This window comes from Mesoplodon bidens (assembly GCF_964165515.1).
Source record: "Mesoplodon bidens genome assembly, contig: HAP1_SCAFFOLD_455, whole genome shotgun sequence".
Taxonomy (NCBI): domain Eukaryota; kingdom Metazoa; phylum Chordata; class Mammalia; order Artiodactyla; family Ziphiidae; genus Mesoplodon; species Mesoplodon bidens.
The window spans coordinates 226,049-251,451 of record NW_027672345.1 but is presented as its reverse complement, the minus strand read 5'-3'; the positions used below and the strand labels follow the sequence as shown (position 1 = coordinate 251,451).

At 42.3% G+C, this 25,403-nt stretch overlaps 1 protein-coding gene across 1 annotated transcript in view; it reads right to left on the bottom strand.

The window, feature by feature from the left end:
• Positions 1 to 25,403, bottom strand: part of LOC308610335 (protein WWC3-like) — a gene marked incomplete at both ends in the record, with an annotated part of 51,309 nt that overhangs the window by 13,351 nt on the left and 12,555 nt on the right. Inside the window, 9 exon segments of the mRNA XM_081259509.1 lie at positions 9,966 to 10,220; positions 10,362 to 10,434; positions 10,643 to 10,743; positions 10,873 to 11,041; positions 21,425 to 21,576; positions 21,973 to 22,140; positions 22,674 to 22,866; positions 23,929 to 24,015; positions 24,719 to 24,793. Coding sequence (XP_081115635.1) covers positions 9,966 to 10,220; positions 10,362 to 10,434; positions 10,643 to 10,743; positions 10,873 to 11,041; positions 21,425 to 21,576; positions 21,973 to 22,140; positions 22,674 to 22,866; positions 23,929 to 24,015; positions 24,719 to 24,793 — 1,273 coding nt within the window.

Genomic DNA, 25,403 nt, shown 5'->3' with positions numbered 1-25,403 from the left:
AAGCTCAAGTCCTAGGTCAGGAGGGTTGTCAGCAGGGTTGATTTCTAGTTTATTTAGGTCTGGTTTAATCATTATTTCCTTCCTTCTGCTAGTTCTCATTTATTTGCTCCTCTTTTCTAGTTTTTTAAGTTGTAAGGTTTTGGTTTGTTGATTTGAGATATTTCTTCCTTTTTAAGGTAAGAGCTTATAGCCATTAATTTCTCTCTTAGTACATAGGAGGAAAACTTGCCACAACGTGGCAATGATGTTCTAGATATGACACCAAAAGCACAGGCCACAGAAGTAAAAAGGGAACAATCAACAGACCTCAAAGACAGCCCACTGAATGGGAGAAAGTATACCCAAACCATGTATCCAGTAAAGAATTAATATCCAAAGTATCTGAAGAACTCCTACAAGTCAAAAACAAACAAATCTGATTTTAAAACTGGCAAAGAACTTAAAGAAGATATACAAATAGCCATTAAGCTACATGAAAATATGATCACACTATGAATCCACAATGAATACTACTTTACATCCATTAGGATAATTATTGTGAAAGAAACAGAAAACAACAAGTTTTGGCAAAGACTGGGAGAAAATGGAACTTCAAGTGCACTGCTCACAGGAATGCAAAATTGTGCAGCTACTGCAGAAGAAAATATGATGGATTCTTTAAAAATTTACTGTTGAATTACCATATGATGAACCATTTCTATCTCTACGTATATACCCAAAATAAATGAAAGCAGGGACTGAAACAGGTATTTGTATAACAATTTTCTAGCAACATTATTCATGATAGCCAAAAGATGGATGCCACTCAAGTGTATATCGACAGATGAATGTATAAACAAAATGTGCTACATATGTACAGAGGAATATTGTTCAGCCTTAAAAAGAAAGGAAATTCTGATGCTACCAGCATGGATGAACGCTGAAGACATATGCTAAGTGAAATAATTCAGACACAAAAGGATAAATATTGTATGACTGCATTTATATGAGGTAGCCAAACTAGGCAATCTCATAGAAACGGAAAGTGCAACAGTGTTTACTAAGACCTGGTTTGGGAAGAACTGGGAGTTACTATTCAATGGGTACAGAGTTTCAGTTTGAGATGATGGAAAAGTTCTGGGGCTTCCCTGGTGGCGCAGTGGTTGAGAGTCCGCCTGCCGATGCAGGGGACACGGGTTCGTGCCCCGGTCCGGGAAGATCCCACATGCCGCAGAGCGGCTAGGCCCGTGAGCCATGGCCGCTGAGCCTGCGCGTCCGGAGCCTGTGCTCCTCAACGGGAGAGGCCACAACAGTGAGAGGCCCGCATACCGAAAAAAAAAAAAAAAGAAAAGTTCTGGAAATGTAATGGCAATGATTGTACAACATTATGAACGCACTTATTTAATGCCACTAAGTTATACACCTGAAAGGGTTAAATAGGTAAATTTTATGTTATATATTTGCCACAATAAAAAACTTAATAAAGCTTTAAAAGCTCAAAAGAATCCGTATTATACTTTACTGATTTTTTTGGTCTATTGCATGCATGCTCTTGAAAGCAGGGCTGTTTCTTTTCTGTGCTGTTGCATGTGCAATCAGTGGTACATAACAGGTGTTCAATAAATACTTGAGGAAAGAATAAATATGGAGAGTAGGTACTGGTATCTATAAAAATTAAAGAAATCTATATATTGTCCCTGCTATCAATAAATGTATGATCCATTGAGCAGATCAGTTACACACATTAAATACCTAAAGAATTCCGAAGAAACATGAAAACAATATGCAACAGCGTAGTATTGACTGTGATATGTAAATACTCATGGAATTCAGGATGAATTACTATGGGAAAATCATCATGAAGAAAATCTGAGTAATGTGTGACATAAAAGGAAAAAGAGTGCAGTCTGAAATGGCATAGAGTGGGCAAAAAGCAAATGTATAAATTCAGGAGAAAAGTTTAAAGTGGCACCAAAAAGACTAGGGGGTTAGGGGAAGCCATAAAAAGGCTATTAGATCTATTTAGCTAATAGCAGGTCTGAAAGTTAGGATAAAATACCTAGGTTTGCACTGATGAGTCAGAAAAAAGATACAGCATCCTAAGCAAAGTGATGACCTAAGGAAAAGATGTTTAAGGGAATCAATCTGAGGCTGAAATGAAAAATAAACTAATGTGGGTGGAACATAAAGGCAACTTATGCATAATGATCCATTAAAGATATACTGAAGCCTATGGATCCTCTCCCCAAGAAAAAAATACATGTACTTTGGCATATGATTATCAGGTTGAGGACCTCAGACCGAGGCTAAAGAATTGGCTGTGAACACAGAATGGCATGATTAAATCTTGGAGTTTACAATAAAGTAATGTAAAAAAACCTTAAAATCAGACACTTTTACTAAGGATCCATTCACATAAATCAAATAGGACTAAAACTGACCGATATTTTGATTTTTAGATCTATAAACTGTTTTCTCTCTAGGGACATGGTATCCTAGGACTGCTTCAGGATTTTTAGCAAAGACTAAAATTCACAACTTCATGTTTTCTTTTAAAACCATAAAACTAGCATCAAAATAAATGACAGTGTTGGATTATGATACAAAGGAGAGGAAAACAAAGCTGTGATTCCAAACTTGTAACAAAAAATTTACTTTTAAAAATTAAGGGGGACGATCTCCCCCCAAGACACTTATTAACTACAAGGGAAAACTATTAATTTTATTGTGGAGAAACGTTGACAGACATCATTTTAACAACATGAATAAAGCTGACTTCTTTAGCAGTATAGCAAATTCACAACGTGTGTCTCCTGATAGTATACATATAACTCAATGTCACTTCTAGATATTTCTGCCAAAAACACAAACCTGAATCTAATGAGGAAGAATCAGACAAAGCCACATGGAGGGACATCCTACAAAATAATGGGCCTGAATTTGGCAAACATGTTAAGGTCATAAAAGACAAAAACGCTCCAGAATAATGAGGATAAAGGGACTTGAGAGATAAAAGCAAAGCATAAACCTTTACTGGAACCTTGATAAACATTTTTTTCTTTTTCTTTAAACCATATTTGTGTTTCAATTGGTTAAATTTAAATATGTCTATAGATTTGATAATAGTACTAATTAGTTAATTTTCTGGTTTTGATTACTCATATGGTAATGAGGCAGAATCATTGTTTTTAGGAAAATACACTGAAGAATTTTACTAGAAAAGGGTATGATATCTATAATGTATTCTCAAACAAATCAGAAAAGAAATTATATCATGTTAAGTAAATGGAACACTTGATTGTTAACTGGATCCCAAATAAACAACAAAAGAAACAAACCAAAATGCAACTAAATAGTAAACAAAGAGGACTTCAAAGGAAATACCTAACTTTTCAAAAATACTTATGAAGCTGTGGACTAAGGATGCCACCTGCCATATCAGTGAACAACAGCCATCAGCCACTACAGCTGCCCCCAATGCTGAGCCCTGAGAGAGAGCTCAAGATAAAAACAGGAAGCCCACCATCAAGACCTCAGCCACTACAGCCGCCCCCAGTGGTGCACCCAGAGGGGACTCAGGATGGGAAAGAACATGATTCTGACCCTAGATAGCTAAGGTGCACATCAAAGGAGTGCTTTCAGCGAGCCCAGACTCTTGTATCTTCCCATATGTACAAAAGTGCTAAATTCATTCATTTGAGATGTCCGGTTTTCTATAATTAACTTGCAGGAGTGGTGGAGGCAAGTCCTTGTACTGTGCAACCATCCCTATACAGAAACCCACTCATTTCAATGAAAGCTTGCTCTGCTGGGAACATGAATAAGTTCTGAGCATTGTGGTGGCTTTACACTACCAGAGGGAAAACCCAAGACATGTAAAAGGAGCTAAAACGACTTTCGGGCAAAATCCCGGAGGAGTTAGACTCACAAGCAGCACACTGGCCCACCCCACAATTTCACTAGAAAATTTTATCCCCAATAAATTCAACTTTAAAATGGGAAACAGACACCCTCAAACAGAGAAACATGGAGTGTCAGAAAGCCAGCCTCCACACTAACACCCTAGCCAGATTCATGTACAATATGTTTGGAGCTCACACTTGCAAGGACCAACAGAATTAGGGAAATTACACTAAAAGATCTCAACCTTAAATGGCCAAATTGGGTCTGTTTTGACCTTTGAAAACTGGGGGGGGCGTGCATATGCAGGTAGAAAAAGATCAAACAGAAATGGAATGCTTGTTTCAATTGCTATTTAGAAGCTTCTAAAAGGGGAAATGATAAAGTAACGTCTTCGCAAAAAATCAACAAAAGGTTGCTCAAAATGATACTAGAATTTTTAAAAGCCACTAGCGTTGACCTTGTCTCTCACTCTGTTCCTTCTTTATATCCTCCTTTATCCGAACTGCCTAACCCAGACGCACTCTCTCTCTCTTCCACCAGCCCATTCTCCTGCTGCTTCCCCTTCCCCAGGAAAGGAAGACATAAGATCAGAAGTATTCATAGCTCCCTTGAAGGAGAAACCTATTACAGGAAGAGGTGAACTGTACTCTGCGCTTACGTACACATCCTGGACCCGAGCAGAACTTAGTTTTAGCTAAGGACTTTCTCGAATCTAGTCAAGATCCATTGGGATTTGCTAAGGAATTTGAGCTAATCGTCCAAACCTATGAGCCCACGTTTTCAGATTTATATCAATTAATACAGCTATTAGTTTCTAAAAGTCAAACAAAGGAATAAGTAGAGAAAGCAGGATGGAGAGACCCCTTAACAAATTTTGATTTATACAGCCCACAGGCTCAAGGTGAATGCAAGGAGTTAGCTCATAAATTACTCAGAATTATCACAGAGCTTTTTCCAAAAACTGCTGACTGGTCAAAGATTCAGCAATGTAAACAAACACGAGATGAATCAATCCTGGATTACTATGAGAGGTTCAAGGAAACTTTTAAACAATATTCCAGCATGACACCTGAATCATTCTTTAACCACCAAGATGATTCTTTGCTTAACTCCATCTTTTTAGAAGGTCTGGATGAGGAATCGGCTACTCTAAACGACATGATTTAGGCATGTTAATCATTTAGACATGATTTGTCTGTATCACATACAAATGCCCTTGTCATGTTGGCTGACCAACTTTTCAAAAGTATTAAAAAGAAAAAGGTGCCTCTATAAAAATTATGAACATTCAGTTGCAACAATTAAATAATCAATGTCAGTCTGAAGTTAACCCAACCCTATTCAATCCGCGACTGGTAAATTCTGAAATTTGCTTTTACTGAAAACAACCGGGTCATTACTGGGGAAACTGCAAGAAAAGAAAAGAGGGACCTAGAAGGGAAACCAGATATAGACTGTAATTTCAAGTTAAACAAGAGGAAGCCTGATCTGAGGGAACACGGGGAGTCTTTCCCCTTCTCCTCTCGAACACCCTGGAAGAAATAGAAATTATTATATGAGGAGAAAATAATTAAAGCAGTAATAGATACAGGGGCTACCTTTTACATTTTGAACCCTATCAAAATTAAAGGCTCTCTCTCTCTAATACCTCGGTACAGACGGTAGGCGTTTCTAATGCAAATATTAAGACCCTTAAATCATTACCTTTAGAATTATAATTAGGAGAACTTAAACGAAGGCACTCCTTTTTCCTAGTAGAAAATACCCCTATGCACCTGATCGGTATAGATTTATTAGAAACTTATGATGCTCGTATTTCTTTTACTGTTAAGGGAGAAATGGTTTTAGCCCTAAAAGATTGCTCAGATTTCTTCATCATATAAAGTTTGTGACTGAGAGTGATGCTGAACAAGAAAAACTGCCAGGCTTAGTACCTGAAGAATTGGGGTCACTTGATCCTATTGACATAGGGAAAATATATTCTGCAGCAGCCATTAAAATTACCACAGACCAAAATAAACCCCTGTCCAATATTAGTCAATACCTATCAAGGCGGGAAGCCACAGAAGAAACAGAACTTTTGATATCAGCTTGATTAAGAAAGGGCTTATTGTGCCTTACACTAGTCATTGTGACACTCCCATTCTGCCAGTTAAAAATCTAATGGCAAGAGTTGGAGTTTTGTACAAGATCTGAGATCTATCAGTGCTACTATCTTCCTTGCTATTCTGCAGTGCCAAATACCCATACCTTACTGTCCTATATCCCTAAAAGAGTGACTTCTTTACTGTGAAAGATTTCTGCAGTGCATTCTTTAGTATCCCTGTACATCCTGACGCCCAGTATCTTTTTGCCTTTGCTTGGAATGAACTATAATATACATGGACTATGATGCCACAGGGCTACACTGAAAGCCCCACTTACTTTCCCCAGATATTAAAAGTGTACTTACAGGGAAGACCTTCAAGACGGCGGAGGAGTAAGACGTGGAGATCAACTTCCTCCCCAGAGATACATCAAAAATACATCTACCTGTGGAACAGCTCCTACAGAACACCTACTGAACGCTGGCAGAAGACCTCAGACTTCCCAAACGGCAAGAAACACCCCACATACCTGGGTAGGGAAAAAGAAAAAAGAAAAAACAGCGACAAAAGGATAGGGGTGGGACCTGAAACTCGGTGAGAGAGCTGTGAAGGAGGAAAAGATTCCATCCACACCCTAGGAAGCCCCTTCACTGGCGGAGATGCAGGTGGGCAGTGGGGTGAAGCTTCGGAGCCATGAAGGAGAGTGCAGTAATAGGGGTGCAGAGGGCAAAGCAGAGAGATTCCCGCACAGAGGATCGGTGCCGAGCAGCACTCACCAGCCCGAGAGGCTTGTCTGCTCACCCACGGGGGCCAGTGAGGGCTGGGAGCTGAGGCTCTGGCTTCGGAGGGCAGGTCCCAGGGAGAGGGCAGGGGTTGGCTGCGTGAACACAGCCTGCAGGGGGCTAGTGTGCCACAGCTAGCCGGGAGGGAATCTGGGAAAAAGTCTGGACCTGCATAAGAGGCAAGTGACCATTGTTTTGGGGTGTGCGAGGAGAGGGGATTCAGAGCACCGGCTAAACGAGCTCCAGAGACGGGCACGAGGCTCGGCTAATAGCGCAGACCCCAGGGACGGGCATGAGACGCTAAGGCTGCTGCGGCCGCCACCAAGAAGCCTGTGTACGAGCACAGGTCACTATCCACACCCCCCCTTCCGGGAGCCTGTGCAGCCCGCCACTGGCAGGGTCCCGTGATCCAGGGACAACTTCCCCGGGAGAATGCATGGCGCGCCTCAGGCTGCTGCAACGTCACGCCGGCCTCTGCCGCCGTAGGATCAGCCCGCATCCGTACCCCTCCCTCCCCGCACTGGCCTGAGGGAGCCAGAGCCCCCGAATCAGCTGCTCCTTTAACCCCGTCCTGTCTGAGCAAAGAACAGACACCAGAGGGCGACCTACGTGCAGATGCAGGGCCAAAGCCGAACCCCAGGAGCTGTGCAAACAAAGAAGAGAAAGGGAAATCTCTCCCGCAGCCTCAGGAGCAGAGGATTAAATCTCCAGTCAACTTGATGTACCTGCATCTGTGGAATAACTGAATAGACAATGAATCATCCCAAATTGAGGCGGTGGACTTGGAGAGCAACTGTAGACTTGGGGTGTGCTTTCTGCACCTAATTTCTTTCTGGTTTTATGTTCATCTTAGTTTAGTACTTAGAGTTTATTATAATTGGTAGATTTATTTATTTGGTTGCTCTCTTCCTTTTTTTATATATAGATATATATTTTTTTCCTTTTTCTCTTTTTGTGAGTGTGTACGTGTATGCTTCTTGGTGTGATTTTCTCTGTATAGCTTTACTTTTATCATTTGTCCTAGGGTTCTGTCTGTCTTTTAGTATCAGTTTTAGCACTTGCTATCATTGGTGGATGTGTTTTTTTGGTTTGGTTATGCTTTTCTTTCTTTCTTTTTTTATTTTTCTCTTTTTAATTACTTTATAATTTTTTCAATTTTTAATATTTTTTTAATTTTAATAACTTTCCCTCCCTCCCTCCCTCCCTCTCTCTCTCTTTTCTTTCTTTCTTTTTTTTCTCCTGAGCTGTGTGGCTGACAGGGCCTTGGTGCTCTGGCCACGTGTAAGGCCTGTGCCTCTGAGGTGGGAGAGCTGAGTTTAGTACACTGGTCCACCAGAGACCTCCCGGCTCCATGTAATATCAAACGGTGAAAGCTCTCCCAGAGATCTCCATCTCAATGCTAAGACCCAGCTCCACTCAGTGGCCAACAAGCTACAGTGCTGGACACCCCATGCCAAACAACTAGCAAGACAGGAACACAACCCCACCCATTAGCAGAGAGGCTGCCTACAATCATACTAAGTTCACACACAACCCAAAACACACCAGCAGACGTGGACCTGCCCACCAGAAAGACAAGATCCAGCCTCATCCACCAGAACACAGGTACCAGTCCCCTATACCAGGAAGCCTACACAGCCCACTGAACCAACCGTACCCAGTGTGGGCAGATACAAAAGACAACAGGAACTATGAACCTGCAGCCTGAGAAAAGGAGACCCCAAACACAGTGAGTTAAGCAAAATGAAGACAGAGACAGAGAAACACACAGCAGATGAAGGAGCAAAGTAAAAAACCCACCAGACCAAACAAATGAAAAGGAAAGAGGCAGTCTACCTGAATAAGAATTCAGAGATGGACTTAATTGATATTTATAGGACATTCCATCCAAAAACAACAAAATACACTTTCTTCTCTAGTGCTCATGGAACATTCTCCTGGATAGATCATATCTTGGGTCACAAATCAAGCCTTGGTAAATTTAAGAAAACTGAAATCATATTAAGAATATTTTCTGACCACAATGCTACAAGACTAGATATCAATTACAGGAAAAAATATGTAGAAAATAGAAACACATGGAGGCTAAACAATACACTACTTAATAGACAGAGATCACTGAAGAAATCAAAGAGGAAATTAAAAAATACCTAGAAACAAATAACAATGAAAACACGATGATCCAAAACCTATGGGATGCAGCAAAAGCAGTTCTAAGAGGGAAGTTTATAACAATTCAATCCTACGTCAAGAAATAAGAAACACCCCAAATAAACAACCTAAGCTTACACCTAAAGCAATTAGAGAGAGAAGAACAAAAAAACCCCAAAGTTAGCAGGAGGGAGGAAATCATAAAGATCAGATCAGAAATAAATGAAAAAGAAATGAATGAGAAACAATAGCAAAGATCAAAAAAACTAAAAGCTGGTTCTTTGAGAAGATGCACAAAATTGATAAACCATTAGCCAGACTCATCAAGAATAAAAGGCAGAAGACTCCAATCAATAGAATTAGAAATGAAAAAGGAGAAGTAACAACTGACACTGCAGAAATTCAAAGGATCATGAGAAATCACTATAAGCAACTATATGCCAATAAAATGGACAAACAGGAAGAAATGGACAAATTCTTAGAAAAGCACAACCTTCTGAGACTGAACCAGGAAGAAACAGAAAATATAAACAGACCACTCACAAGCACTGAAATTGAAAGTGTGATTAAAAATCTTCCAACAGGGCTTCCCTGGTGGCGCAGTGGTTGAGAGTCCGCCTGCCGATGCAGGGGACACGGGTTCGTGCCCCGGTCCGGGAGGATCCCACGTGCCGCGGAGCGGCTGGGCCCGTGAGCCATGGCTGCTGAGCCTGCGCGTCCGGAGCCTGTGCTCCGCAACGGGAGAGACCACAACAATGAGAGGCCCACATACCGGAAAAAAAAAAAAAAAAAAATCTTCCAACAAACAAAAGCACAGAACAGATGGCTTCAGGTGGCTTCACAGGACCAGATGGCTTAACAGGCGAGTTCTACCATTTAGAGAAGAACTAACACCTATCCTTCTCAAACTCTTCCAAAATACAGCAGAGGGACAAACACTCCCAAACTCATTCTACCAGGTTACCATCATCCTGATACCAAAACCAGACAAAGATGTCACAAAGAAAGAAAACTACAGGCCAATATCACTGATGAACATATGAAAAAATCCTCCACAAAATACTAGCAAAGGGCGCGCCGGCCCAAACGAGCCGGCCGGCCGGCCTGGCTCCCCTCCCCGGCCCCGACGGGCGGGCGGGCTGCCCTGAGGAGGCGGGGAGGGGAGGGCTGGGCCGGCCGGCGGGCAGACGACGATGCCGAACTTCTGCGCGGCCCCCAACTGCACGCGGAAGAGCACGCAGTCGGACCTGGCCTTTTTCAGGTTCCCGCGGGATCCAGCCAGATGCCAGAAGTGGGTGGAGAATTGTAGGAGAGCAGACTTAGAAGATAAAACACCTGATCAACTAAATAAACATTATCGATTGTGTGCCAAACACTTTGAGACTTCTATGATCTGTAGAACTAGCCCTTATAGGACAGTTCTTCGAGATAATGCAATACCAACAATATTTGATCTTACCAGCCATTTGAATAATCCACACAGTAGACACAGAAAACGAATAAAAGAATTGAGTGAAGATGAAATCAGGACACTGAAACAGAAAAAAATTGATGAAACTTCTGAACAGGACCCAAAACATAAGGAAATAAACAACAGCAATGCTCAGAACCCCAGTGCAGAAGAAGGGGGTGAAGAGCAGGATGAAGACATTTTACCTTTAACCCTTGAAGAGAAGGAAAACAAAGAATACTTAAAATCTTTATTTGAAATTTTGATTCTTATGGGAAAACAGAACATACCTCTGGATGGACATGAAGCTGATGAAATCCCAGAAGGTCTCTTTACTCCTGATAACTTTCAAGCACTGCTGGAGTGCCGGATCAATTCTGGTGAAGAGGTTCTGAGAAAGCGCTTTGAGACAACAGCAGTTAACACATTGTTCTGTTCAAAAACACAGCAGAAACAGATGCTAGAGATCTGTGAGAGCTGCATTCGGGAAGAAACCCTCAGGGAAGTGAGAGACTCTCACTTCTTTTCCATCGTCACTGACGATGTGGTGGACATAGCAGGGGAAGAGCACCTGCCTGTGTTGGTGAGGTTTGTTGACGAAGCTCACAACCTGAGAGAGGAATTTGTGGGCTTCCTGCCTTATGAAGCTGATGCAGAAATTTTGGCTGTGAAATTTCACACTACGATAACTGAGAAGTGGGGATTAAACATGGAGTACTGTCGTGGCCAGGCTTACATTGTGTCCAGTGGATTTTCTTCCAAAATGAAAGTTGTTGCTTCTAGACTTTTAGAGAAATATCCCCAAGCTATCTACACACTCTGCTCTTCCTGTGCCTTAAATATGTGGTTGGCAAAATCAGTGCCTGTTATGGGGGTATCTGTCACGTTAGGAACAATTGAGGAAGTTTGTTCTTTTTTCCATCGATCACCACAACTGCTTTTAGAACTTGACAATGTAATTTCTGTCCTATTTCAGAACAATGAAGAAAGGGGCAAAGAACTGAAGGAAATTTGCCATTCTCAGTGGACAGGCAGGCATGATGCTTTTGAAATCTTAGTGGACCTCCTACAAGCACTTGTTTTATGTTTAGATGGTATAAATAGTGACACAAATGTTAGATGGAATAACTGTATAGCTGGCCGAGCATTTGTACTCTGTAGTGCAGTAACAGATTTTGATTTCATCGTTACCATTGTTGTTCTTAAAAATGTTCTATCTTTTACAAGAGCCTTTGGGAAAAATCTTCAGGGGCAAACTTCTGATGTCTTCTTTGCAGCCAGTAGCTTGACTGCAGTGCTGCATTCACTAAATGAAGTGATGGAAAATATCGAAGTTTATCATGAATTTTGGTTTGAGGAAGCCACAAATTTGGCAGCCAAACTTGATATTCAGATGAAACTCCCAGGGAAATTTCGCAGAGCTCAGCACAGTAACCTGGAATCTCAGCTAACCTCTGAGAGTTACTATAAAGAAACTCTAAGTGTTCCAACAGTGGAACACATTATTCAGGAACTGAAAGATATATTCTCAGAACAACACCTCAAAGCTCTTAAATGCTTATCTCTGGTACCCTCTGTCATGGGACAGCTTAAATTCAATACATCAGAGGAGCATCATGCTGACATGTACAGAAGTGATTTACCTAATCCTGACACACTCTCTGCTGAGCTGCATTGTTGGAGAATCAAGTGGAAACACAGAGGGAAAGATATAGAACTTCCATCCACTATTTATGAAGCCCTTCATCTGCCAGACATCAAGTTTTTTCCTAATGTTTATGCATTGCTGAAGGTCCTGTGTATTCTTCCTGTGATGAAGGTTGAGAATGAACGCTATGAAAATGGACGAAAGCGTCTCAAAGCATACCTGAGGAACACTTTGACAGACCAAAGGTCAAGTAACTTGGCTTTGCTTAACATAAATTTTGATATAAAACACGATTTGGATTTAATGGTGGATACATATATCAAACTCTATACAAGTAAGTCAGAGCTTCCTACAGATAATTCAGAAACCATTGAAAATACCTAAGAGACTTTTAAAATAGGCTTTCTCTTATATTTGATATTTGAAAAAATCTGTAGGAAATTTGAAAATATCTTACAGAAAAGTTGTAAGGTGTACGTAGGCCACTTAATCACTGAATATCTTGACCTGTAGGCCTCCCATTGAGTACATTAGTCATTGATAATCTGCCTGTTTAAATGGCCCGTTTGAAGTCCCATGCTTTGGAGACCTAACTGTTCTTCCAGAAGATAGCATTGAAAGTACCATGTTACACTCTGTGTGATCTCTGCTAATGGCACTTTGAAATTGTATTAAGTCATTTTAGATATAACATTTGTCACTGTGGATCCAATTGTCAGGTACTTAGTTATCAGTTCTTGGAAGAAATAAATTTTGAGGAGGTATGGGAGGAAGGAATACATTATATAAAACATTACAATGAAGCTCATGACTGACCTTTGAATAGTAGGAATTTAAGTATGCTGTTAAAAATCTGTAAGGGACCGTTAAAATGATCAGACTGTAAGAGAAACGTGTGAGCTCACCAAACAAGGATTTCAGTGTAGATTTTGCCTTTATCAAATGAAGTTGAAGGAACAAGTTAAAGTTTGAATGGAAGAGCCTGCCATTGTTGTTCCACATCTGATTGTTGCTGTTTACATTCCTTTATTGAGCCTACATCTTCATAAGCTTTTTGACAGGTATATGTTGAACACTTCTGTTTCATGGTCAAGACAGGATCAGAGACCATGGATACTGACAACTGATTTGTCTGTTTTCTTCTGTCTTTTTCCATGACTCTATCTACTGCCTCATCTTGATTTACAAGCAAAACCTAGAAAACCTACAAAAATAAGTGTTTTGTGGTTTATCTAGGAATAATATAGAAAATATTGCTCTTATTTTTGGTGAAGAAAATCAATTTTGTATAGTTTATTTCAACCTAAATAAAATGTGAATTTTGTTTAAAGTTCAGGTACATTGTTTTTGATGCGGACAAAACAGATTCTTGTGGTAAATCTTTTCAAAAATATTTATCACCTTCACAATTGAAGATAAGGTCTTTTTTTTTTTCTTTTGGTGTATGGTTTACTACTTGGGGGAATAAAAAAGCCATTTTAATTGTGAAATTATTAAATGTAAGATTTATCTAACTTTTTAAGTATTATATGCTGTATGACCCCTGATATAAATTGTTAGTGTTTGCGTAATTGTTGCTGGCTAAAATGTAAATGAATGAATATTGCAAGAAAAAAAAAAAAAATACTAGCAAAGATCATCCAACAGCCCATTAAAGGGAGCATACACCATGATCAACTGGGGTTTATCCCAACATACGCAAATCAATCAATGTGATAAGCCATATTAACAAATTGAAGGAGAAAAGCCATATGATCATCTCAACAGATACAGAAAAAGCTTTTCACAAAATTAAACACCGATTTATGATAAAAACACTCCAGAAGTAGGCATAGAGGAACTTACCTCAACATAATAAAGACCATATATGACAAACCCACAGCCAACATCGTTCTCAATGGTGAAAAAATGAAACCATTTCCTGTAAGATCAGGAACAAGACAAGGTTGTCCACTCTCACGATTATTATTCATCATACTTTGGAAGTTTTAGCCACAGCAATCAGAGAAGAAAAATAAATAAATGGAATCCAAATAGGAAAAGAAGACATTAAGCTGTCACTGTTTGCAGATGACATGATACTATACATAGAGAATCCTACAGATGTTACAAGAAAACTACTGGAGCTAATCAGTGAATATGGTAAAGTAGTACAATACACAATTAATGCACAGAAATCTCTTGCAGTCTTATACACTAATGATGCAAAATCTGAAACAGAATTTAAGGAAACACTCCCATGTACCACTGCAACAGAAAGAATAAAATACCTTGGAATAAACCTACCTAAGGAGATGAAAGACGTGTATGCAGAAAACTGTAAGACACTGATGAAAGAAATTAAAGATGATACAAACAGATGGAGAGATATACCATGTTCTTGGATTGAAAGAACCAACACTGCGAAAATGACTCTACTACCTAAAGCAAGCTACAGATTCAATGCAATCCCTGTCAAACTACCAAGGGCATTTTTCACAGAACAAGCATAAAAAATTGCACAGTTTGTATGGAACAACCAAAGACACCGAATAGCCAAAGCAATCTTGAGAAAGAAAAACGGAGCTGGAGGAATCATCAGGCTCCCTGACTTCAGACTATACTACAAAGCTACAGTAATCAAGACAGTATGGTTCTGGCACAAAAACACAAATACAGATCAATGGAACAAGATAGCCCAAAGATAAACCCACACACATATAGTCACCTTATTTTTGTTAAAAGAGGCAAGAATATACAATGGAGAAAAGACAGCCTCTTCACTAAGTGGTGTTGGGAAAACTGGACAGCTACATGTAAAAGAATGAAATTAGAACACTCCCTAACACCATACACAAAAATAAACTCAAAATGGATTAAAGACCTAAATGTAAGACCAGACACTGACAAACTCTTAGAGGAAAACATAGGCAGAACTCTCTATAACATAAATCACAGCAAGATCCTTTTTGACCCACCTCCTAGAGAAATGGAAATAAAAACAACAAACAAATGGGACCTAATGAAACTTAAAAGCTTTTGCACAGCAAAGGAAACCATAAACAAGACCAAAAGACAACCCTCAGAATGGGAGAAAATATTTGCAAATGAAGCAACTGACAAAGGATTAATCTCCAAAATTTACAAGCAGCTCCATATCAAAAAAACAAACAGCCCAATCCAAAAAATGGGTAGAAGACCTAAACAGACATTTCTCCAAAGAAGATATATGGATTGCCAACAAACACATGAAAGGATGCTCAATGTCACTAGTCATTAGAGAAATGCAAATCAAAACTACAATGAGGTATCACCTCACACTGGTCAGAATGGCCATCATCAAAAAGTCTACAAACAATAAATGCTGGAGAGGGTGTGGAGAAAAGGGAACTCTCTTGCACTGTTGGTGGGAATGTAAATTGATACACCCAATATGGAGAACAGTATGGAGATTCATTAAAAAACTAAAAATAGAACTAGCATACAACCCAGCCATCCCGCTACTGGGCATATACCCCGAGAAAACCATAATTCAAAAAGAGTCATGTACCATAATGTTCACTGCAGCTCTATTTACAATAGCCAGGACATGGAAGCAACCTAAGTGTCCATCAACAGATGAATGTATAAAGAAGATGCGGCACATATATACAATGGAATATTACTCAGCCATAAAAATATACGAAACTTGAGTTATTTGTAGTGAGGTGGATGAACCTAGAATCTGTCATGCAGAGTGAAGTAAGTCAGAAAGAGAAAAACAAATACCATATGCTAACATATATATATGGAATTAAAAAAAAACTCGTTCTGAAGAATCTAGGGGCAGGACAGGAATAAAGATGCAGATGTAGAGAATGGACTTGAGGACACAGGGAGGGCGAAGGGTAAGCTGGGACGAAGTGAGAGAGTGGTATGGACATACATACACTACCAAATGTAAAACAGATAGCTATGGGAAGCAGTCGCATAGCACAGGGAGATCAGCTCAGTGCTTTGTGACCACCTAGAGGGGTGGGATAGGGAGGGTGGGAGGGAGACGTAAGAGGGAGGAGATATGGGGATATATGTATATGTACAGCTGACTCACTTTGTTATACAGCAGAAACTAACACACCAATGTAAAGCAATTATACTCCAAAAAAGATGTTAAAAATAATAATAATGTTTTTAAAAAGTGGACTTAACATGATCCAGCTTTTCCTCATAAGTCAATTTTCATACAATATGTGGATTATTTGCTGTTGTGTTCAAACCCTTGATAGATAATCAGCAAGACACCCTGTACTTCTTTCAGAACTTAGCCTCAAAGGGACATAAAGCACCCAAAGAGTAATTACAATTTTGTGAGGCTAATGGAAAATACTTAGGATGTTTGGTATCTAAAGAAGGGGTTTCAATTGCTCTAGAAGCAATTTGGCTTTCCCTGCTCCTAAAACAAGAAGGCAAGTAAGGGGACTTCTAGGCCTTGCAGGCTACCAACGGAGCTGGATTCCAAATTTTTCTTTAGTGTCTCGACCATAAATAATTTGCCTACACAATACGAACCTGAACCTCTTGGTTGGGGAACAGACCATTGCGAAGCCTTTAGTTTCTCTAAAGGGCTTCCTGGCAAAGGCCCCAGCCTTGGGGCATCCAGACTATGATTTTCCCTTTTTTCTCTTTGTGCATAAAAACAAGGGTGACACACTAGGAATATTAACTCAACTGTAAGGCAGTCACTAATGACCAATAGGATATTACTGCCAGCAGCTAGATCCAGTAGCTAAGGGCCTTCCCCTTGCCTCCGAGCTGTCACAGCAATAGCTGTTGTTTGTCAGACAACATAGGAGACAGTCATGAGTCACCCTCTCACCGTCTTTGTTCCCCACTCCATGAAAACTCTACTAAACTCTCTTCACACACAACCTTATTCAGCGAGCCATTTAACTTGAGATTGTAATCATGAGACTGTATTCCTCTCACCAAACATAATTCTCCACAGGTGTAATGAACTTAGTCCAGTGACCTTGCTCCCAGAAGAATCAAAGAGCAGTAATGAAAAGTATGATTGCATTGTTTTAACTGACAGTATTTTATCTTAAGTATCAAATGGCAATAATGAAAAGTATGATTGCATTGTTTTAACTGACAGTTTTTTATCTTCTAGGATTGACCGTCAAGAAAGCCCAAAGGATAATCCTGACTTTATACTATGCACTCATGGTTCATATTTAAGAGGACCTCATGGAATGTACCAGGCTAGTAACGCTGTCATTTCTCCACTGTGTATCCTTGAAAATGGGCCCTTTCTAATGTCTTTTCTGCCCAACAGGCTGAACTAACAGCACGAACAAGAGCCTGCCTGTCATTTGGCAAAAGGAAAATCTGCTAACATTTACACAGACAGCCACTATACTTTTGGGGTGGCACATGATTTTGGTATGCTTTTGGAAAAAAAGAGGTGGGATTTTTAACATCCTCAGGACAGCCTACCAAAACTGGGAAACAAGTAGCAGAATTACTAGAGGCATTTCTGTTGCCATGTGCACTTGCTGTTACTAAGGCATGGGGCCATTCAAAGGCTGACACTGCAGAAGCAAAAGGAAGCTCTCTAGTCGATCATGCTCCCAAGACAGCAGCTCTGAAAAACGACACCAACCAACCAACCACTGTCTTTCCCTTTCAGCCACCCAGTAACCTTCCTGATATACTGCTGAAGTTTCAGGGAATGGTGTTTTCTGAAAATGGTTAAAGCTTTCAGAAAAAGGAAAAAGACACCTAAACACAGAATGGAGGAAGAGTCAACTAACAAAGAGCTGTGGACAGGTCCAAAGGGAAAGCCTATCTTTCTGTTTGGAGCTCAATATCCTATTTCACAATATATTTATGAGTTAACTCACTGGAACCCAGATAAGGTGGTATTACGAGGTAAACAATATTTTTCGAAGCCTATTTTACAATAGCCCAGAAGGTTTACTCAAGATGTGCAACTGTCCAAAATATAACCCAGGGAAGCATTTACACAGTTCTCAAAGAAATTTCCCATTACCTGCAGGTCTTTTTGAAATTTGGTATGTTGATTTTATACAAATGTCTCGCTCAGAAGGTTATCAATACATTCTTGTTATAATTTGAATGTTTTCACATTGGGTTAAGGCATTCCCGTGCAGAAAGGCCACAGTGCAGTAAGTAGAGAAATCAATTTTAGAAAGGGTGATACCTCTTTGAACAATCCCCTCAGAAATACATAGTGATAAAGGAACTCATTTTACTGGACAAATTATTAAGAAAATTTGCAAGATTTTTCCAACTACGCAGCACTTAATTGTGTTTATAATCCCTAGTCTTCTGGTTAGTAGAAAGAACAAATGGAACAATTAAAAAACAACTGGCTAAAATTATGGATGCTTATTCCTCACCTGGCCTAAGGCCCTTCCATTGGTTCTCAACCTCATATCCACCCCTCTTGGCAAACATCACTTCTCTCTCTTTGAGATGATCACAGGGAGAACAATGAGATTGAATGATGGACTATATTAACTTATATTATTAAAAGGAGACATATTACATCATGGCATAGGTTTAACTGCATTTTTCAAAGGATATTCTAAGCTTGTTTCTGAAGCATATCATAGTAATCTATCCTCAAGCGAAGATCAGATGCCCCATGACTTACAACCAGGAGATTACGTACATTGGAAAAGGCAGTATTTAAAAGACTACCTCCACCCTAGATGCAAGGTCCCTTATCAGGTGCTTTTAACTAACTCATGTGCAGCAAAACTGAAGGGAACTGACTCTAGGATTCATGTTTCCCACCTAAAAAGGGCTCCTGCACCAGACTGGTCTATAGACAGGGCTGATGACCTCAAACTCACCTTAAAGTGATGCTCCAATAGGAAAGAAACACCAACACCAGGATGAGAAGGTGACATCAGAAATAGACAGCTATCCCAACAGGCTGGACCTGACCCATACGGTTATTTACAACATTTTCTTCTTGGTTTCTTGGCCTTCTGCACACAAACCAAATGTTTTCCTATAATGGGCACAATTCTGTGCAAATTTGAGAAATCACTCCAAATGTTGGGACTATGGTCAATCACCTGCATCCAGTACTTCTGGGTTATCTTGCTGGGTTTCTCCACTCCAAGGGTCTAATTGGATGGCCCTCAGGAAATTTATTTTAGAAGAAAGAAATTATAGTTCTGTCAGGCCACTCCTGATATTACTAGATGGGACCCCCTCACTTGGCCCATCAAGCATACTTATTCTGACACTAGCCATAAATATGAGTTTTCCATTGAGGTCAGTCAAGCTCAGTCAGAACAATGAACTGAATTTCAATCAAAAGGTGTAACTTTTTAATTATTAGGAGGGACCCTCCCTCAGCTACGGGATGGATTTTTACGGCTGAAAATGGTCATCTAAGTTTAAAGACCTCCTTACGTTGGGAACAGTTAAATCACACTAAAAATCATCAGCCTGACGACACTAGTACATTATGAAAAATGGCAATATATCATTTCCCTTAAAGATAGTGATAGGTATGGAACAGACTGGGTCAGGCGACGAGAATACAGTGCATCGCACGTAATGGAACTCAATGGCTTTGTGGGTCCAATATACGGCCCTGGCTTCCACCAGGATGGCTAGGAAGGTGTACTTTAGGATTCCCTTGGGCTCAAGGCCACTTACGTAAAAATTTAGACATAAGTCCAGCAAATTTGCCATCAGTATGAGCCCAATGGGCCAAGAGATCTGTATCTCAAGGGTATGATTACTTAGCAGCTATTTTTGTGCCTTCAGTAGGTCTGGAAGATATAGTTTCCCACATCGAAGGCTTAACAGAATTCAGTCAAAAGACCTTAAATGATAGCAACCATGCTATTAGCCTACTGAATTCTGAAGTCTCTATGATGAGAAAAGTGGTGTTATAAATTCCTTAACTTGAGGTGCCTGGTTTCCTTTGATTAACTATAATCTCTCAATGTTCCAACTACATGGTTTTTGTTGCAAAACCCCTATATATCCTGGCTCCTCCCTTACCTCTTTGGAGCAGTCTCTCAGAGGTACCTGAGAGGGTGTCTCCCAGGCTATAGTCCTCAGAAAGTCTGCCAAATAAAACAGAATTCTCAGCTTTTAGAGTGTGTTTTTTTTTTTTTTTCAGTCAACAAAGCACAACGGAACAATGGAGGAATTTTGTACGTGGACTTTATACTCCATGTCATTGTTATATTTTCTGAGTATAACTCTACTGTTAAGTAAGAAAATGTGCTTGCTCTTAGATTTCTACTGAATTGTTTAGGAGGAATGTGTCATGATCTTGGATTAGTTTTCAAATGATTCAGAAGGAAAAAGAAGCTGGGTGCACATCCCACATGTATACACACAAAGAATGGAAATGTGAAGTATTAACAAAAGTGATTAGGGCAGGGCTTCCCTGGTGGCGCAGTGGTTGAGAATCTGCCTGCCGATGCAGGGGATACGGGTTCGAGCCCTGGTCCGGGAAGGTCCCACATGCCGCAGAGCAACTAGGCCCGTGAGCCACAACTACTGAGCCTGCGCATCTGGAGCCTGTGCTCCGCAACAAGAGAAGCCACCGCAATGAGAAGCCCGCACACCACAACGAGTAAATAAATTTATAAAAAAATAAAAAATAAAAAAAAGTGATTAGGGCATAATTTAAACGTTGGGGGAGGGGGAAATACCAAAAGTGTATCCCATGGCTGCTTACTCTGATTTGGGTCAATGACTGTAAATAAAAGTGTTATAAAGTAGAACAATCACAATTATTGGCAGCCTAATCCAAAGTAATTATTCCTGATGTAATGCACTTTAATCCACTTTAGAAAATGCCAAGGGAGGGACTGCATGTCCGCATTTGTTATGTGCTAAATAGTTTCGGAACAAAGATCTCCTCACTGGAGATACGGTGATGGGCACAACTAGGGTCTGGTGAACAGAAGGGCCAAATGGATGCTTCACTGCTCTTAATGTCAGAAACGGAGAAAACTGACAAGCGTCCAAAACGTTAGGGACCACAAAATACCCTGAGCCACACGCGGCCCTGAAGATGGCACATGAAGGAGTAAAAATCCACCCCGTTTAGTTGTCCACTTAATGGGTGAACTGTATGGTAGGGAGATTATATCCCAATAAAGCAGTTAATAAAGAAAAAAACAAAACTTAAAGGGCCCTATTGTATTCAATCTGGGCCGAGGGAGTCCCTCAACAGTCCCCCCCTTTAAGAGAAATTCGGGGAACAGAAGGAAAGGTGAAAAGCCTACGCGTAGAGCTGGGGTCAGTGTACTGCCCTCGTGCAGACTGGCATACGATCCCCCGTGAGGATCCCGACTTCTGGGCAAAGGTACCGAAGAGCCGCCGCACACATTCCACGCAGCGTGGCGTCTGACAAACACCCCGGCGGCCTCTCGCCCGAGGGGCTGCTGGCCACGCTCACCTCTCGGACACAGCCTCGGCCTGCTCCGCCCTGCGCTCCATCTCCACGACCTCCTCCTCCGTGTACTCCAGCTTCACCCGCTCCTCGGCCAGCTCTCTCTCCACCGCCTGCAGCTGGGTCGTGGTTCTCGCCAACAGCACCGTCACCGCGTCCTACAGGACCAAAGGGACGCTGCTAAGAAGCGGAAAGCGGGCGCCTGCACGGCCCATGGGGAGCATCCCTGCTGCCGGGCTGGTGGCCGTCCCCGGCTGCTCTCCAGCGGGAAGCAGCTCACCCCCGGGGCTGGCAGCAAGACAGTAACTTGGCCTTTCCATGTGGCTCTGAGGACTCAAATTTTAAGCAACCAACGCATCACTCATCATCATGAACATGTTGCATTAAAGAATATTACCATGAATGGCCACATCCATCACTATAGTCCATTTTTATTACTTCCCTTGAAACCCTGTTTCTTCGTCGCCACTGTGTTCTATTTAAGACTAAGTCTACACGCGTTTCTTAGAAACAATGGCCCCAGGAAAAGCCCCTCTTAAAGCCAGGCCACCTACTGACTCCCGAGAGGTGGCGGGCACAGGGTCCCAGGAGTCGCTGGGTCCCAGCCACTCGTCGTCCCGCCGGGGGGGGGGCTCGGGGCCGGTGAACACCTGCACCGAGTACCAGCGCAGCTGCATCTCGCTCGAACCATCGTAATCAGCCAAGTTAATCTGACCAATGCCCTGTGCGGTGTTTAAAAAAAAAAAAAAAAAAAGGCATAACAGGCCCTGAATGACTGCACCTTAACAACCAATGGGCATCAAGGTTACCCTTTAATCTTAAGCAGAAAGAAAGGAAAGTATTTCATTCTTACTAACAGGACTAAGGTAAAATGAAAGTAGTGTTAAAGTGGTGTTGGAGGATCCTAGGGAGGATGGCTCTCATGTTGCTTATTCAACTTTAATAGAAACTGCTAGGAAGGGAAGAAGGACAGAGAACAAAAGGTAACTCACAGTGAAGGAAATGGACACTTCAGGATTGGATCTCACCCAGACTCTGGCCTATATGTTTCCTCCCTTGCTGATTTTAATCTGTATGTTACTCTGAAACAAACTGTAACCAAACAGAAAAACAGACAGAAACTGAGGAAGAGAGACAGGAAGAAAAGCAGGATTGAGGGAGAAGACAGGAGGACAGAAAGACTGAGGCAGAGACTGACAAAAGAGAGGGGGAGAGAGGGGTGGAAGGTAGGAAAGAGAGGAGGAGGGTACCATACCAACAGTTCTCCCTGCAACTGAGGATTCACTGAGCACATGTATAACTGAAGGGACTTCAACATCACCATGTTTGAATGCACAGGGATTCTGAAAACTTCATTAAACGCCAAGGGGGCTTTCAATTCCAGAGCCTTAGAGCAGAATGTGTTTGGTGTGTCGGGGTCAAGCGAAGGCAAACAGATGCAGACGTGTCTGGAATCGAGACAGGGAGAAAAAAGCATGGACCACATACACGAACACCCCTGTATGTTACCCTTTGGATGTGAATAGGTAAAACTGCAAAGTCCTTTGGAAAAAGTCCTTTTCTCAACCAAAACAAAGTCCAAAGAACGGACCTACCTTTGGAGAGAAAAAAAAAAAAAGGAAAAGAAAAGAAAAAAATTAGCAAAAAGAAAACATAAAAATCAGCAATTATAACTTCAGGGGGAGTCAAACAGACTTTCTGCTTTCACCATCTTTGTGGCAAAACATCTGCACTGATCTCTGCACAGCCCCTTGGCTCCCTCTCCAAGCTCTGCCCGCCTTGCCTCTCAGAGCGCTTGCCCACCCAGGCACCCGCCGTGCTGGGCTCCCAGCCCTATCCACCCCCAGCGTGGAAGCCAGCACCCAGGAGAAGCTCCAGCATCGGTGGAGTGAAGTACAGCATCAGGGCGAACCCTCAGACGCTGAAAACCAGGCTGCTTCCAAGGCCTTCGGGAGACCAGTTTACAAAGACGACTCACGGAAAGGGAGGGCACCGTCGGGCCTGAACACCCATCACAGGTGGGTTCACCCGCCAGGGTGAGTGGGACCTCACATCCCCATCGGGCACCCATCTCCCCACTGGGGACAATACAGATTTCCTTCTCCCTGCTCGGACAAGGATGCCTGAGCCCAGCCTGAGGCCTCTTCAGGCAACTCATCAGATCGCAAGAGCTGAGTGTGGCTGTGTCGCCACCAGCCTTGTGACCAGGATGGACGTTTTCAGCCCCAACGCTGCCGATGATGGGCACCCAGCATTTTGTCAGCATGGCCACGGCACATAACCAGCCTGGCTCCAATAACTCCACCTGCCTCAAATAATAAACCAGCCTCTTCTTAAAACTTACAATCCTTTAGATTTCAGACAGACATTCCCTGGCGTTTTATTCTAAATTCAGGTTCCACGACAGTCTTTTCCCTCCCCAAACTGCCACGTGCAGCAGGTCAGCCAGTGGTGCCGTGTGGAGGACGGCCCGGGGGGAGGACACGGCCCCCACCGGCACGGGACCTTACATTTTGCAGTCTTCCTTCACCACCAGCCCGGCAAAGTTCTTCAGTTGGAGCACGTTCGCGAGGAGACACTCGCTGGCACTGTCGTGCCTAGAAACTAAAAGGCACATTCACAGACTGCAAATGCCCCACGGTGTAGAAATCCTGCTTGAACTACTGCAGCGGTCCTCACCCCACCCCAGGGGACCTGTGCAAAGTCTAGAGGCTTTCCTTACTGTCACACTGAGTGGAGGGGGGCTACTGCATGTAGTGGGTGGAGGCCAAGGCTGCTGCTCAACACTCCATGGGGCTCAGGACAGCCCCCAACCCAGAATGACCCAGCCCGAATGTCACGAGTGCCGAGAAACGCTAGGATGACAAGAGTGAGCAAAAGAAAGCTGCTGGGATGTGAACATCCTGCCTTGTTCATCTGAACACTGCTGGTTACTGCCTTTCTAGACACTGTAGCTAGAAACCAAAACGCTTAGTGTTGCACAGCACCTGGCTACCCCACCTCCGGCGGGAACTTTCCTGAGGGCCTGACTGTGCCCACGGGGTGAGCGTCCCCAGCCGTGACTCAGTGTTGGAGGACAGCAGTGGAGCCGCTCTTGCCCATCTCTCCTTCCCGCCACCGCTGTCCCTTCACCTGAGACCGCTGAGATGGGCCTGGGGGTACCCAGGCCAGGGAGCAGCACCCAGATCACGCGGGTCCCTCCATCCCTCCTGGCCTGTGTGTGGAGGTGTGAGTCGCCAGGCGGGCCCCAATCTACCCATCGTCTTTATGAGCAACAGGGAAGGAGTCTTCTGTACTCACAAAAATCCAACATCGATCTGGGGCCCCTCGTTACCACAAGCGTCTCCACGCACAGGCTCGTCAGCATCCTCACTCCTGAACACAGTCGGAAAGGCACCGTGTTACTCCGAGGGGGCCTGGTTACCTCGGGCTCGGCAGAAGCTCTCTCACACTAGGGGTGCTTCTTACTGAGAAGGGCTTTATTAAGTTGCGACATAAATAAATGCTTTAAGTGACAGGGCACGGCAGGTCCCCAGGATCCATGACGTCACCTCCCAGGGTACCTGCTGACAAAGTGGCCTTTTTGAGAAAATACCTCTCAAAACCACGTGATATTCACGACAAAGTTCAAAAACATACACTCTTAAAAGCTTTGCAGGGGGGACTTCCCTGGTGGTCCAGTGGTTAAAACTCCGTGCTTCCACTGCAGGGGGCGCGGGTGCGATCCCCGGTCAGGGAACTAAGATCCCGCAAGCTGAGCGGCGCAGCCAAAAAAAAAAAAAAAAGTTGGCAATAAATGAAACATATACAGGTATCTGAGCTGAAAACATGACATCAAAGGTCTCAAACAAAATAAAGCCCACAAGGGGTTTTGTCCTTGCAAAGTGACTCCTCCAGCTCAGGAAAGGGGACGGGGGGAACATCCATTTCTAGTGAACGTCCTTTCTAGAAAAGCAGGTCTCCCTCGCACACTGGTTCTCCTTTT